At 42.0% G+C, this 13580-nt stretch overlaps 1 protein-coding gene across 3 annotated transcripts in view; it reads right to left on the reverse strand.

Annotated features, from left to right (window-relative positions):
• The window catches only part of dock8 (dedicator of cytokinesis 8), a 73706-nt gene that overhangs the window by 45084 nt on the left and 15042 nt on the right, over positions 1–13580 (reverse strand). For all 3 annotated transcript variants that reach the window (XM_074637663.1, XM_074637662.1, XM_074637664.1), the window contains 6 exons: positions 12385–12560; positions 11538–11609; positions 9314–9422; positions 5072–5281; positions 3769–3854; positions 2978–3044 (listed from right to left, as the gene is read on the reverse strand). In XM_074637663.1, coding sequence (XP_074493764.1) covers positions 2978–3044; positions 3769–3854; positions 5072–5281; positions 9314–9422; positions 11538–11609; positions 12385–12560 — 720 coding nt within the window. The remainder of the gene's footprint in view (positions 1–2977; positions 3045–3768; positions 3855–5071; positions 5282–9313; positions 9423–11537; positions 11610–12384; positions 12561–13580) is intronic.

A 13580-nucleotide genomic window follows, 5' to 3' on the forward strand; every position in this document is an offset into this window, starting at 1 on the left:
GATTGCAGAGTGTCCACTGCATATATGAAAAAACACTGTGGTTTACTTGTTCCGAACGGGCTGCAGTCACAGTCCAGCAACACTAGGCTTGCCTGGTCTTGTAGATGAATAACAAGAAGAAGATGTCTGTAGTAAACCTGGAGAGAAGCTGACATTTCTTAACTCTTTTTACCATGACAACATATTTGTCTATTTGCATGTCTACTCTAAACCATTTGTCTGTTCATATCCATGAATCTGATATCATAAGTAGGCCACTTGTTGTGTAAAATCCTGCATCTGTACCTTGGCTGATGGACCAGAGAGGCATTATTAATAATGAGAGTATTATATGGAATTATACGAACATCTGCTGCAGATTCCACAGATGTGAAACAGCAAAAATGATGTGAACAAAAAACAAACAGAGCAACGCGATTCCCATGACAACAGTATAGGGATGCAGGGAAAAAGAGAGGAAATAAGGCAAAGAGGCAGCAGAAATGTGTCAGAAAATAAAATATAACACTCTTGAGGCAACAGAGAAAAAGAAAGCAGTGTACTGAAGAGTTGGAGAAAGGGTTCAGGGATAAATGGGTCACTTGCAAATGCTTCACAGTTCCACTACAATTAAATCTGACTGATAAAACAAGCCTGGCAGTTCCTCCTTCACTCAGACAGAGACACATTTCATAGCTCTTTAACAGCCTGGATCTGTCTCTCTCTGCTCAATGTGATAGGCAGGATGTTGTGTTAACCTCCACAAGCACACTTCAGTTTAACACATGATAAAATGATTTCTCTTAAGTGAAATACTCTGTGACAAAGTGACACTTCAGCTCTGCTCTTACGGACTGACGTCTGTAGAGAGCAGAACTGAAAATATTCTTGATGTACACTCTTTAGGCAAAATATTCCAAAGGTTATACTGCTTGTGTTGTCCCAAGACTGGCTGTTATATACAGTACAGTCCATTTTCAAAAATATGGGGCATTAAATTGCTCCATCTCACCCTGAGGACCATCTTAGAGCTGGCAGTCCTGCAGACAAGCTAGAGAGCAGCTGGGCAGCGCTCAGAAGAAGGCAAGGCCGGTGACTAAAACCCTCTCTCATCCGAGAGATCCATGAGCACTTAAGTACAAACTAAATCCTTCCCCTTCCCAAAAAAACTATCCAGCTGTGTAAATCCACAGAAAACATGCAAACAACCATGGCTCAAAATGGTTGACTGGGAAAATGCGGCGCAGTATTAGTAGTTATAGAACCAAAACATGACGACCCCCATAGGCATAAACATGTGAGGATGATGAGACGTAAAACCTTGTAGATTATTACACTGATTCCTCACTGACTGCCAAAAGAAACTACGAGATCTCCCTGCTTCAATGGAGGCACATGACATGCAACAGCTACCATGAAACAAGGGAAACGCAATAAATTAGATATGCAGTACATGCCAGTTTGATGCCGTTTTTTAAGCTTATACAACACCTATCGTGTTTGATTTTGGGTGAAACAATCATTGGTTTTGACTAAATCCTGTCATTTTAGTTTGTGATGTCAAAGTCACTAACTTTATTTCCCATTAAGAGACATTCAGTCAGTGTTAGTGAGGGTCTACTCGTGACCAGTGTTCCTTTCTGTTAATGAAGTTTTTCTCTATTCGTCATCATGATTTTTGAGATGCTTCCTCTTGCTACTTTACCACAACTAAACCCTCACCCACAGTGACTCACACTTAAAGAGATAGTTCAGGTGTTTTGGAGTGGAGTTGTATGAGGTTCTTATCCATAGTCAGTGTATTACCTACAGTAGGTGGCAGTCAGCACATCCCCAGCTTGGAGAAACAGGCAGGAGTACCGACACCGGAGCAAAGCAATAGACTGCTGTGAGCGGGGCCGGTAGCAAAATGTATTTTAGCCACCTAAAAGAAGGGCCCACCTAAAAAAATCAATATCAGTTGAAGTTTTTTTTCCAATGGAGTCTGGGTTCTTTGGCGAGAGCGTAGATAATAGCTTCAGTTCACCATTGGAAACATAGACTGTATAGCTGTCTCACAGCAAGGTAAACCGGTGAAAATATTCCAAATATAGCGCACACTTAAACTGATATAGATTTTTTTAGGTTAGGCCTTTCTTTTTGGTGTCTAAAATATGTTTTGCTGCCGTCACCATCCACAGCAGTACATTGATTTGCTCCTGTGCGATAACTCCTGTATGCTGCCCTGTCTGCTGCAGGTAATAAACTGACTAATGGATAAGAACCTCATACAACTTCACTTCAAAACACCTGGACTATCACTTTAACGTGGTTTTCTTTGGTGAAGGGGCTGCATTTCTGTAACTATTTCATCCAAAACACTTTGCCTCTCACACACCAGTTCACACACACACACACTCAGACACAATTGGGGTTCAATGTCTTGCATTTCAACACTAGCAATTATGGCTTCAGAATTCCCCTATATTGCCTTTGAACCTCCCTTGTGAAAATGGCAATTGTCCCCTTTTAAATCAGACATGTATGACATCAACATCTGAAACATTGTGTATCTGGTGTTTGTCACAGTATTAGAAGACACAGGTTGTAATATTTTTGATACCATTTGTTTACAATCTTACATGGTTTGAGCCTTTAATAAGAAACACCTTTGTTGGGATATTCCATTGTTGCTGCATCAATCACAAACACTGCAAAACAATGTAATATAGCAAGACCAAGAGTCTCAAAAACACATGACCTGTGGTCACAAGTAGTCACAAACACCAACTGAGAAACACTCTGACCGTCTCCACAACAAAACCCACATAATGAACCTCACCAAGCTAGCATTTACTGCAGGGCTATTGTATTGTAAGTGGTTTATACTTGTGTCCTACCTTTATTCTGTATGTGGCAAGGTGAACATGTCACACACGTTTCCAAGACATAACATTACAAATAACATTAAGACAACATTAGAAATCGTAATGACTGCTGTGAAGCAATGATTTCTTACCTTTTTCTTCTCTTTCAGGTCATACAAGGCCATAGTGGCAAATATGGGCTCAATGTCAATCTCAAACCTATGAAGCCAAGACGGAAAAGGAAATTAGTAATTCAATAATAGCAAGAGAGACAAATACTTCACATACTCAACATTATTACTCATGTGTTTTCCCTTTACTGTTGGCTATTTAGATTCTATTCTTTTTTTCCCTATTCTATCCTATTCCTGTACATTATTGTTGTATAAAATGTACTACAGTAAGTGATAACATGTTTGAACTGAGGGTTAAAGGATAGGGGGTGAAGCTGCCAAACCACTGCAAGCTGAGCAACGAGTTCAACCAAAACATTTGGCAGTCTTATGGGTTGAAAGACGGACGAGTGAGATCAAGAGTGAAAGGCAGAGAAACTCTGTGTGTACGTGTGTGTGTGTATGTGTGTGTGTGTGTGTGTGTGTGTGTGTGTGTGTTAGAAAAAAGAGAAAGAGACAAAATCCCACAGAGAGAGGGAGGGACGGTGATTTTCTGGAGAACAACAGCCACTGCATACAGCACTCCTCCACTCTGTCCGTCACATCTACTGCAAGCCTTTTTGAAACAACTACTCAGACTTTTAAGTCATGATCAGATGTGACAAACAAGAATGTACTGTATGTTAAATACTGAGCAAAAGGTCATTTTCATAAACAAGGGGGCGTTGGAATAATTCCCCTTTAACACAGATGACTGTTGGTTCCTTGTCCAACTTAAGGCAGCTGTTTAAATGCCCCCTCCTACAGTATTATGAAAATGCATGACATACTTGATGGTCTGGCATCGGATCAAGATGCGGTCTCCAGTGTGCTCTTTGGGGCAGTCAGGGATGGGCCGGATCTCCACTGCATCTTCCTGGAACACAATAATAGAGAAAGTTTTCAAACCATGCAAAAAGAAACAGAGGAGTTGAGATTTAGGATCTTAAACAAGATTTGCAGGTGTTTATGAATTGGGAGGAAATAAAATTAAAACTACAGAATGGAAAACTATTCTTTGAGTGTTAACAAGGTATAGAAATTAATCCATTTACAGACAAGAAAAGTGTAAACCGGTGAAGTTTTTGTATTTGCCCTCTTAATGGTGGTTACATTGGAGTTGTGGCTGTAAATTCCCCAAATATTATGTTTTTCTCAGGCTTCAAATGCAGATATTGTACTAGGGGTGTCGCGATATACCTGTATTGACGATAACCGCGATATTTAAAAATTAAATACTGATATCTTGTTAATAATAAACACATCCAGCGCCTCTTAAATCATTTTATGTGTACAGTTATGGTTACAGACTCTCTCTCCACCTCCCTACTCGTAATTTGAGTGTAATTAGACAAAACCCACAATAAACAAAATTAAAGATGAATTGCACTGATAGCATTATTATTATTTTTTTTTTATTTTCTACAGATAGCGCGACAATATCATTATTGTGAATTCTATTGGCCACGATAATCGTGTTGTGAAAATTTGTGACAGCACATGTCCACTTTCATATGGAGAGAGAAGGGGTGCAAATACTTGTTATTTTCATAATAGATTAATCTGCATATCATTTTCTTGTTAATCATTTAGTCTATAAAATGTCGGAAAATGGTGATAATGTTTTGTCTGATTAACAGTCCAAAATCCATCGCATAAAACCAAGAAATAAGCAAATCCTCAACTCTGTAAAGAATAGAAAATACTTTCAAAGAAGGTTAATTGATTATTAAAATAGTTTCAGATTAATTTTCTATTTAAAAAAGGAATGGTTGTAATCTCAACGTTTCTCAGATGTCTCATAAACATTGATTGACTCTCAAGTCAAGTCAAGTTTTTTTGAATAGCACGTTTAAAATGTATGTAAAGAAACCAGAGACAACCTCAGATCCCACACTGATGAGCCGAAACCATTTGGGGAATAAGGAAGGTATATTGGAGAATGGAAATGACTTGAACTGATTTTGTACTGAAGCTCACATAAGTCTGCATCGTGGTGTGTATGCCTTCTTAAGGGTGACAGGGACCAACCCTAGCCCGCATGGTTCCCATATGCATGTAGGCACGAGAGTACCACCTGTCTCTATATCTCACCTCGTCGGCCGGTGGGTACAGAGCAAACAGCTCGGGGTGTCTGTTCGCATGCCGGGTCTCCTGGTTGAAGCGGTCCAGCTCCTCGTGGCTGCTGAAGGCCAGCAGCCCCTCCACTCTCTGGTCCGGGGTCAAAGAGCGCAAGTTAAAGTCGTTGGAGGTCAGTGTGCGGCCAGAGTCATCACTCAGACCTGCTAGTGATGGAGACTTGACCTGGGGCGGAGACAGAAAGAGAGGGGTGAGGGGTTGGATGTGGGGGAGGACAGATAGAATAGAGGGGGGATGAAATATGAGCAGCAAAGATTGAGCAATAAGAGAAAAACAAAGGATGAGCAATATAAGGGGGTATTAAGGGAGAATATCCAGAGGGCTGTTATTTAGAGAGACATCATATCATCTATATTAATGGATATTTGGCCAAAGCCTGCTCTTCCTCCATTTAAACTACATTATTTGAGTGGAGTTTGAGTAAACAGAGGAAAGGCATCCATCCTTGTCAACCCCACTGTATTGCTCCCCCTATACTCTATACTTTCACAGCATTTTATCAACAGTCAACAACATTCACTACATTGAAAATGCAGCCTCCATGTGGTAATGCTGTCAGCAGCAACAACAAACAGCGAACAGGCATTTACGCAGTCTAGACGGTTTCTGTTTTGGCCTGGAGACAATGATAGTCTCTTGTGTTTTTGCTCGATCAAGGCTAACTCAATGTAGAGAACACACAACACAGGCATGCGTTTATATTTACTGTATGCTACAGAGAGTGAAGTGATATGAGTCATACAATATTGTTCAGCAGGTGCCTCCATCTATGTTATAAACATGCAGTGTTCATTGTGTATTTTCATAGTTATATGCATAAAAAAAAGTCACCAGAATGCAGGAAATAAGGCCATTGAATTTTGTCACATAATAGGGTGGTATGAGTTACTCGTCACTAGTGATATTGATGCACTGTACATTAGCTGATCAAGTTCTGTAATCAGAGATCTCCCAGCAGGCTGCCAGGCGAAAAAATGATAACAGCAAAGAGGGCCGAGCTGACTCGTTGACCCAGAGCCACAATGGCCCTGGAAAACAAGCTTGCTAGATGCTGCATATTTTTGACGTCCAGTGCTCTGCCAGCAACAGCACGGGCCTGTTGGACAAACATGAGCACCAGGCAGAGGCATGAGCTTAAAGCCTCTACATTAACTAACTTAATATAGCACTGTGATATGTAAATGTACCTCTCAGATGGAGTACGGTCAGAATCAAGCATCAGAAATGCACAAAAGATGTCTTCTGTTTTACATAGTTAAAAATATCTATGATGCTCTATGGCAGGGCTGCCCAAAGTGGGGTCCGCGGGCCAAAGTTGGCCCGCGGACCAAAGTTGGCCCGCCATAAGGTTCAATTTGGCCCACCAGAATTTATTTTTCTGTTAATTAAAAGACCCGCGGGATCGACAGGACTGTCTTTCAAAGCCTGTAGTTAGAGTGAAGGTACTGGTATTATATGAAACCAAGGAATCCATTGGTACCAACCATGTCATGTTAGCTTGTCGCCAAGGAGGCTAAATAACGCTCTAAAATTAGGCTAAATTTTGGTGAGGAAAAACTGGCATGACAAATTTCAAAGGGGTCCCTTGACCTCAACATATGTGAATGAAAATGGGTTCTACGGGTACCCACGAGTCTCCCCTTTACAGACACGCCCACTTTATGATAATCACATGCAGTTTGGGGCAAAAATATGCAGTTTGTTTAATGCAGTATAAATGTGGACTGGAAATGAGCCCAACTGTATTCAGCAGGTGGGTTTTAAGTGGTTATCCTAGTACCATTTTGCATCTTAACAATACAATACAATACAATACAATACAATACAATACAATACAATACAATAGGTGTTTACTTTTGGTCTGTGACCCACGATTAAGTTCCAGTTTTGGCCATCCAAGGGGAAAAGTGTGGGCACCCCCACTCTATGGTTTCTGTTGTTCACCTTGTTTACTGCCGTTTTGGTTGGAATATACAGGATTCCTATTCAGAAAGTGTCCATGTATTGATACCATCAACCGCTACCACCTCGTACAAAAGCACATTATCTCAAGTGTTATTTAACATATCCCGAGCTAGGAATAACCTATAATTCCTGTTTACAGGTAAAATTGCCATTAAACTGTGTTAACTGATTGGAGCATCCTCTGCCCATCAGTAGGAGGTCTCTCAGGCTGGCATTGGCACCATATGGAACTACTCAGACTCAGCTCCAGGGCAGGGTATAACCTCACTGCTGCCATGCTACATCCTCCTTGTCTCTTTCATTCCCATCATCCATCAATCTCACAACCAGGCTCTCAGACCACAGGCAAGGACTGACCGAGCTTCCACCCCGGTGAAGCTTCACCCTGTCGGGGCTCCAGGGGACCATCACACCGTGATCCCAGGGCTATTGCTAAACCACACTGGACCATAGAAGAGACTCATTAAGCGCTGAGGAACAATAGTGCTCTTCTTTCCCTCTCTTCCCCTCCCTGTCACTCTCTTCCTGGCATGTAGCTCATGGGAAGCCCGCAGCGGTAATAAGGGCCTTTTGGTTTGGGTGATTAACCAGAATTGGCAAGGATGGGGTGACAGAAGGGGGGCTGGTGGGGCTGGTGAGACTGGCTGGTGCTGAGGGATGGCTGGGAGTGGCGCTGACTGGGACTTGGATTGGCTGTCTGATGCTGGGAGCTCGGGATTTGGCCACTATGAGACAAAAGAGCTAGAGAGAGGGAAGTGAGAGAGGATGGGAACTTGGCTCGAAATAGCGTCAGTCGACTACTGAGGCAGGGATCCGTGATGAAAGTAAAGGACTGAGGCATGCAGACGTATTTGAAAAATGTGTAAAGTATACCTCATATTTAACCACAACTTTTCTCAGACTGTCTGGTTAAACACATAGAGGTAACAAGAGGTAGAGTGTATAACATTCAGCTTTAGTTCGGTGCAAGGCAGGCTGAGTAAACTTAAAAGAGCCACTGCCACAGTGGAGAGAGTGATAGGAATAACAAAACACTGTTGTGTTGTGTGCACTATTGAAGCGCCCCCCCACACCCACCACCCCAGTCTCCCACTGCTCCCTCACATTTCACATCCAGTATTGTCGTCTCTCTCAAGCCTTGATCAGTATGGACGACCATACTGCTCTCACTTTTTGTCCTTCCTCTCACAAAAGACACTTGAACTAAGTGCAACATGTTTGCATTCAAGGACAAAGCTTTTTGTAGTTCTGCTTCTTAGGTGTTTGACATTTTAGGAAATGCACTTATTTGCTTTTTTGCTGATATTTCGATTAGAAGTTCTGTACCAGTCTCATGTCTGTGTGGAAAGTATGGAGCAGGGAGGCAATTAGCTCAGTTTAGATTAGCATAAAGACTGAAAGCAGGTGAAAACAGCTAGCTGGGCTTTCACCTACCAGCACCTCTGAAGCTGAATAATTCAGAATTAGCATGTTGTATCTTGCTGTTTTTATCTTTTCGACACGCCGCTCAGCCTGTTCGCTGACGCACAGAGCAGGTTAGGACGTCTTCATTGAGAAAAACTGAAACAATCACACATTCATCAGCGAATAGGCTAAATCAGTGACGTGTCGCTTGTTTGAAAAATTGTTTATGCAAAATTTGCACACCTGCTCCACCTCCAACCTATTTTCATCGGTCAAAATCGATACTGATGGTAACTGACATAAATCAATATCACTCTCTCTATGTAATAGAGAGCGACATCGCTCGTAGTATATCTGGACAATTTTTTTGCCAGAGTTCACTCACTCAAATTATTCCTTTACATTTGGACTCTTCAAATGTATGAAGTTAATACACATTATGTATACTAAGCTGTATCAGAACTGTAATATTTTCTTTAGTGTGTTCTTACTTTAATGGAACCTAACCAGGGGATCTAGCCTAACTGTTTCAACAACAACAAGCACATGTAGAATTACATCTGATAAACCAGTGCTGATACACAATAGTAGACTGACTCGACAGCAGCAAAACAGGTCTTGAGACTTGTTACCTTAACACGACTGACTGAAGAAGGAAAGAAGTGAAGAATTGTTCCAGTGTGGCAACGCCGCACGCCACACGCCACACTGCACAACACCGGCTCTGAAGAAGGCTTTTTGAAGAAGGTTTATACTTCTCCTTTATTGGGTAACAAATAGTCAGCAGGCGACTGTGTGTGTGTTGTTGGCTGTGTTTGTGTTTCTTACTGTCTTCTGCTGGTTGTCTGGCTCAACGTCGGATTCAAAGATTTGTTTCCGAAGGAGTTTGTGTAGACCTACTCGCTCCGAATACGCACTCCAGCCATCGCCCTGGCACCTTCACGTACACACACACACACACACACACACACACAGACCAGGTCAAAGACCCAGACAGCCAAACAAAAAAAACAACATCATGCATGGTTACAACTGATACACCTCTGCACTTCTAATCAAACCAGATAGGAACAAAAACAGATGCCTTACGCAATAGTCACAGTGTGTGTGTGTTAGTGTGTGTGTGTGTGTGTGTGTATTGCATCTGAGTGTGTGTGTGGGAAAGAGAGAGAGATAGAGCGAGAACTAAATTCCCCCCCCCCCCCAGGCACGTAACCTTGGCGTGATCTTCGACTCCACCCTCTCCCTTGAGCCCCACATCCGCCAACTGGTCAAAATATCCTTCTTCCACCTTCGCAATATCGCAAAAATCCGTCCGTCCCTCACACCCCCTACAGCAGAGAAACTCATCCACGCCTTCATCTCCTCCCGCCTTGACTATTGCAACTCACTCCTCTATGGCATCAGCAACACCTCCATCAATAAACTACAACTGGTCCAGAATGCAGCTGCCCGACTCCTCACCCACACCAAATCATGGCATCATATCACCCCAGTCCTGAAAGACCTTCACTGGCTCCCCGTCTCCCACCGGATCTCCTACAAAATCCTGACCCTTACCTACAAAGCCCTCCACCAACTTGCACCCCCCTATCTCTCTGAACTCCTCTCCCCCTACCAACCTCAACGGTCCCTCAGATCCACCTCAGCTGGTTTACTCTCCACCCCCACGTCCAAACTCCGCAGCTTTGGGGACAGAGCATTCTCCAGGGCAGCTCCCAAGCTCTGGAACTCACTCCCCAATCTCATCAGAGACTCTGATTCCCTCACCACATTCCAGTCCCGCCTCAAAACACATCTTTTTTCATCTGCTTACCCGTAGCCCCCTCCCCCCCGCCTGCCCCCCATCAGTCCGTGTGTATGTATGTGATTGTGCCTGTGTATGTCGCTTTTTGTCGTTCGTCTCCTGTCTGTCTGTCTCACACCGTTTTCCCCTCCGACTATGTTAAAGCGTCTTTGAGAATATTATAAAGCGCTATATAAATCTAATAATATATTAAAATGTATCAGACAGGAGATCCCAGTGTTAAATGTTTATCAGGCTCTCTCAGGCCTCCTTTTTCCTGCTTCCCAGACAATTGGCACCTGTTGCACAGTGTGCCAGCCTACAGTAGATACCAGCGGTCAGGGCATTTTGTATGTGATTTTGGCGGAGGTGGGGAGTAACGAGTTACATTTACTCCGTTACATGTACTCAAGTAACTTTTTTGAGTAAATTGTACTTGTCAGAGTAGTTTGATTGCAGCACACTTTTTACTCTTGCTTGAGGAGATTTTTGGAGAAAAATCCAACTGTGTTACTGTGTGACTGTGTTACATTTAGATGCATTCATCGCGCTACTTTCATTTATTTATTATTTTATGCATTCACGATCCGTTAAGAGGCAGGTGGTCACCTGGTCCCAGGTCTGCTGGCACGTTTTCCTACCGCAGCCACACCTCCACATGACTCCGTTCAAAGCAGCACGGCTGAAGCTACAGCTGGAGTAACGTTAACTAGCGGTGGGGGAAAAAATCAATACAGAGTGAAAACTGTATCTCACAGATGTTGACGTACTGCATAATTTGCAGTTGAAAAAAGGTAATAAATCGCAATATATTTTATCGCAATACTCAGTATATCGTAACATGTTTAAAATCGCAATAAGATTGTATCGTGATAATATTGTATCGTGGAGAATCCGGTGACTCCCACCCTTAAGGTTAACGTTATGGCTCTCAAATAGCGCTAGCAGCTAATAGCGCACAGTAAGTTACTCACTACTTAAGTATTTTTTTCAGTAAATACTTACTGTACTCTTATTCAAGTTATTTTGATGACTACTTTTACTTCTACTTGAGTACTTGTTTTTGCAAAGTAACACTACTTTTACTTGAGTACAGTTTTTATTTAAAATACTGCAGCTTGAAGTACATCTATTTTTCCATTTCTAAATTATAAACTCCAAAAATAGATTCAGTTTTGTCATTTTAGGGTATCTGCATCTATGTGTTACCATCAGCTCCATCACACTCAGACGGTAACTGTCGTGTTTCTGTAAGAGACAATTTACCTTCTCGAGACCAAAAGCCACGGCTGAGTGTAACTCTTTACGCAGTCCCTCACATGTGGATCCAACTCCGGTCTACAAAGAGAAAGAGAGGGACGGAAAGGATAAGAAGACACACATTCTCACGCAGACAAGCATGCAAACATTCACGGACAGCTGAAACCTTTACATTCCTCTTCTATCTTAATCTGCACTTCATGGTCAAGGTGCAGGACGAGTGAATGCTCTGAATAGATAGCACATGTTGGCAGAATAACCTTACACTGACAATGCTGAAGGCATTTTGAAAAATGTCCTCTGACATTGCAACTGCTACTTATTCTGCAACTGCATAGATTCTCCTAAGATCTATAAATCACAGCTAACATTTTTTTAACTCTATACACCTGATGTATGACTAAAAGAAGAAATCATTTCAGCACTTTATTCGACTGTCTTTTATCTATGCTTCTGATCTTTTGCCCTATTTCTTTACTCTTATTAAATGTATTTTATGATGTATTTCTGTTCATCTTTTTGCCAAGAAGCTTGTCGTAACTCATATGTACAGTATAAAGATTAACTTTCCAACATGGACCTGAGAACCATCTTGTAATGCAAGTGAGTTGTTTTTTGTGTGCAACTTTCACTGGAAGCAATCTGCCAAAAACATTCAGTAGTTGAATGCATTAAGACTGTTGTTTGTTGTGGCTTTTAACGAACAGCAAGGTGCTGACAATGCAGTGAAACATCTTATGTAATTTTTCTTCACTATTTTATATCTTTAACAGGTCTAACAGCTTTCCAATTTAATATTTCAGGGAGGATTTTTTGTGTGGTTTCCTCTGTGGTCAGACATCCTGTGACTCACCCATGTTCAGGCACAGAGTGTCTAACAGTGCGACACTCCTTCTCCACCTGCTGCACCTGCAGGTCATCGTCGGGGAAGTCTCCAAGTTCCTGCATCAGGGCCGAGTCTCCACTTCTTAACTGTGACGTCAGGAATTCCTCAAGGTCCAACGGCTCCACCGCTTCATACGACTGAGGCTGCAGAATGAAGGGATGGAGGAATTAGGACACATGGGACCACATATCATGATATGAGGAACATATGGGAAGTCATATTTGCAAAAATACAGTTTAGGGATCCTAACAGAGTGGAGAGGGTTAATATTAAAAATATGCCAGGAAAGAATTGTCTGAGGAGGTTTAGGGCTAGGGTGACAAAACTATACAACAAGCAAACAACCAATTAGATTCATTCTTTGTAAGCTATAAGGTGATTGATGAGTTTGTACAGTCCACATAGTGCAGGAAAGAACTGAGGAAAAAGAAGAGATAGGAAAGGGAGGTGGGACCAGACACCAGACATGTTGAATCATGACTATTTTCTAATACCTCATACCTGTAGAGGAACAAAAGATTGGAGCACATACATAAATAGAAACTGGAACAAACTGGCCTGTAAGAGACAGCAAGGACATTTTTCTTCTGTGTACCTATTTTTAGACTATCAGCCTCCAGAGCTACAGCAGATCAAAAGCAAAGCTGTAATCACTTTTATGTACAGTGCAAACGGGCTGAAATTTCCACTTGGGACTTGGAATCAGTACATATTGTTCAAATCATCAGCGCACACAACGAGACAAAGTCCCACTGGAGCTTAAAGGCGAAGAACAGACACACTTTTCATCATTAGAAAGAGAGCACAACTGATGAGATAACACATGGCTGGCTCCACAAACAGGGACCTGGGAACCTGCATGGAGCAGGTGTTTCTGTGAAAAGTGGCAGCAAACTGGGCAGACCAACATGATTACAGTCGGCAGCCAGGCTCTGGCTGATGTATGCAAAAGCTTGGAAATAAACCACAATATCATACTGAAAGATTTCCTAAATAATCACTAATGAAAGGAAACTGTTTTCTCAAAGTATCTAGAGAAACGATGCAGTGTTCAGAGTGAAAGTGAGCTTTATCCAAAAAGAATATTTAAGCTTTTATTGGTACACACTGTCCCCACACAGGATGCATTTCCATCACAAACAGGTTGTGTGTGAAAGATTGCA

Source organism: Sebastes fasciatus, chromosome 6 (genome assembly GCF_043250625.1).
Source record: "Sebastes fasciatus isolate fSebFas1 chromosome 6, fSebFas1.pri, whole genome shotgun sequence".
Lineage (NCBI taxonomy): Eukaryota > Metazoa > Chordata > Actinopteri > Perciformes > Sebastidae > Sebastes > Sebastes fasciatus.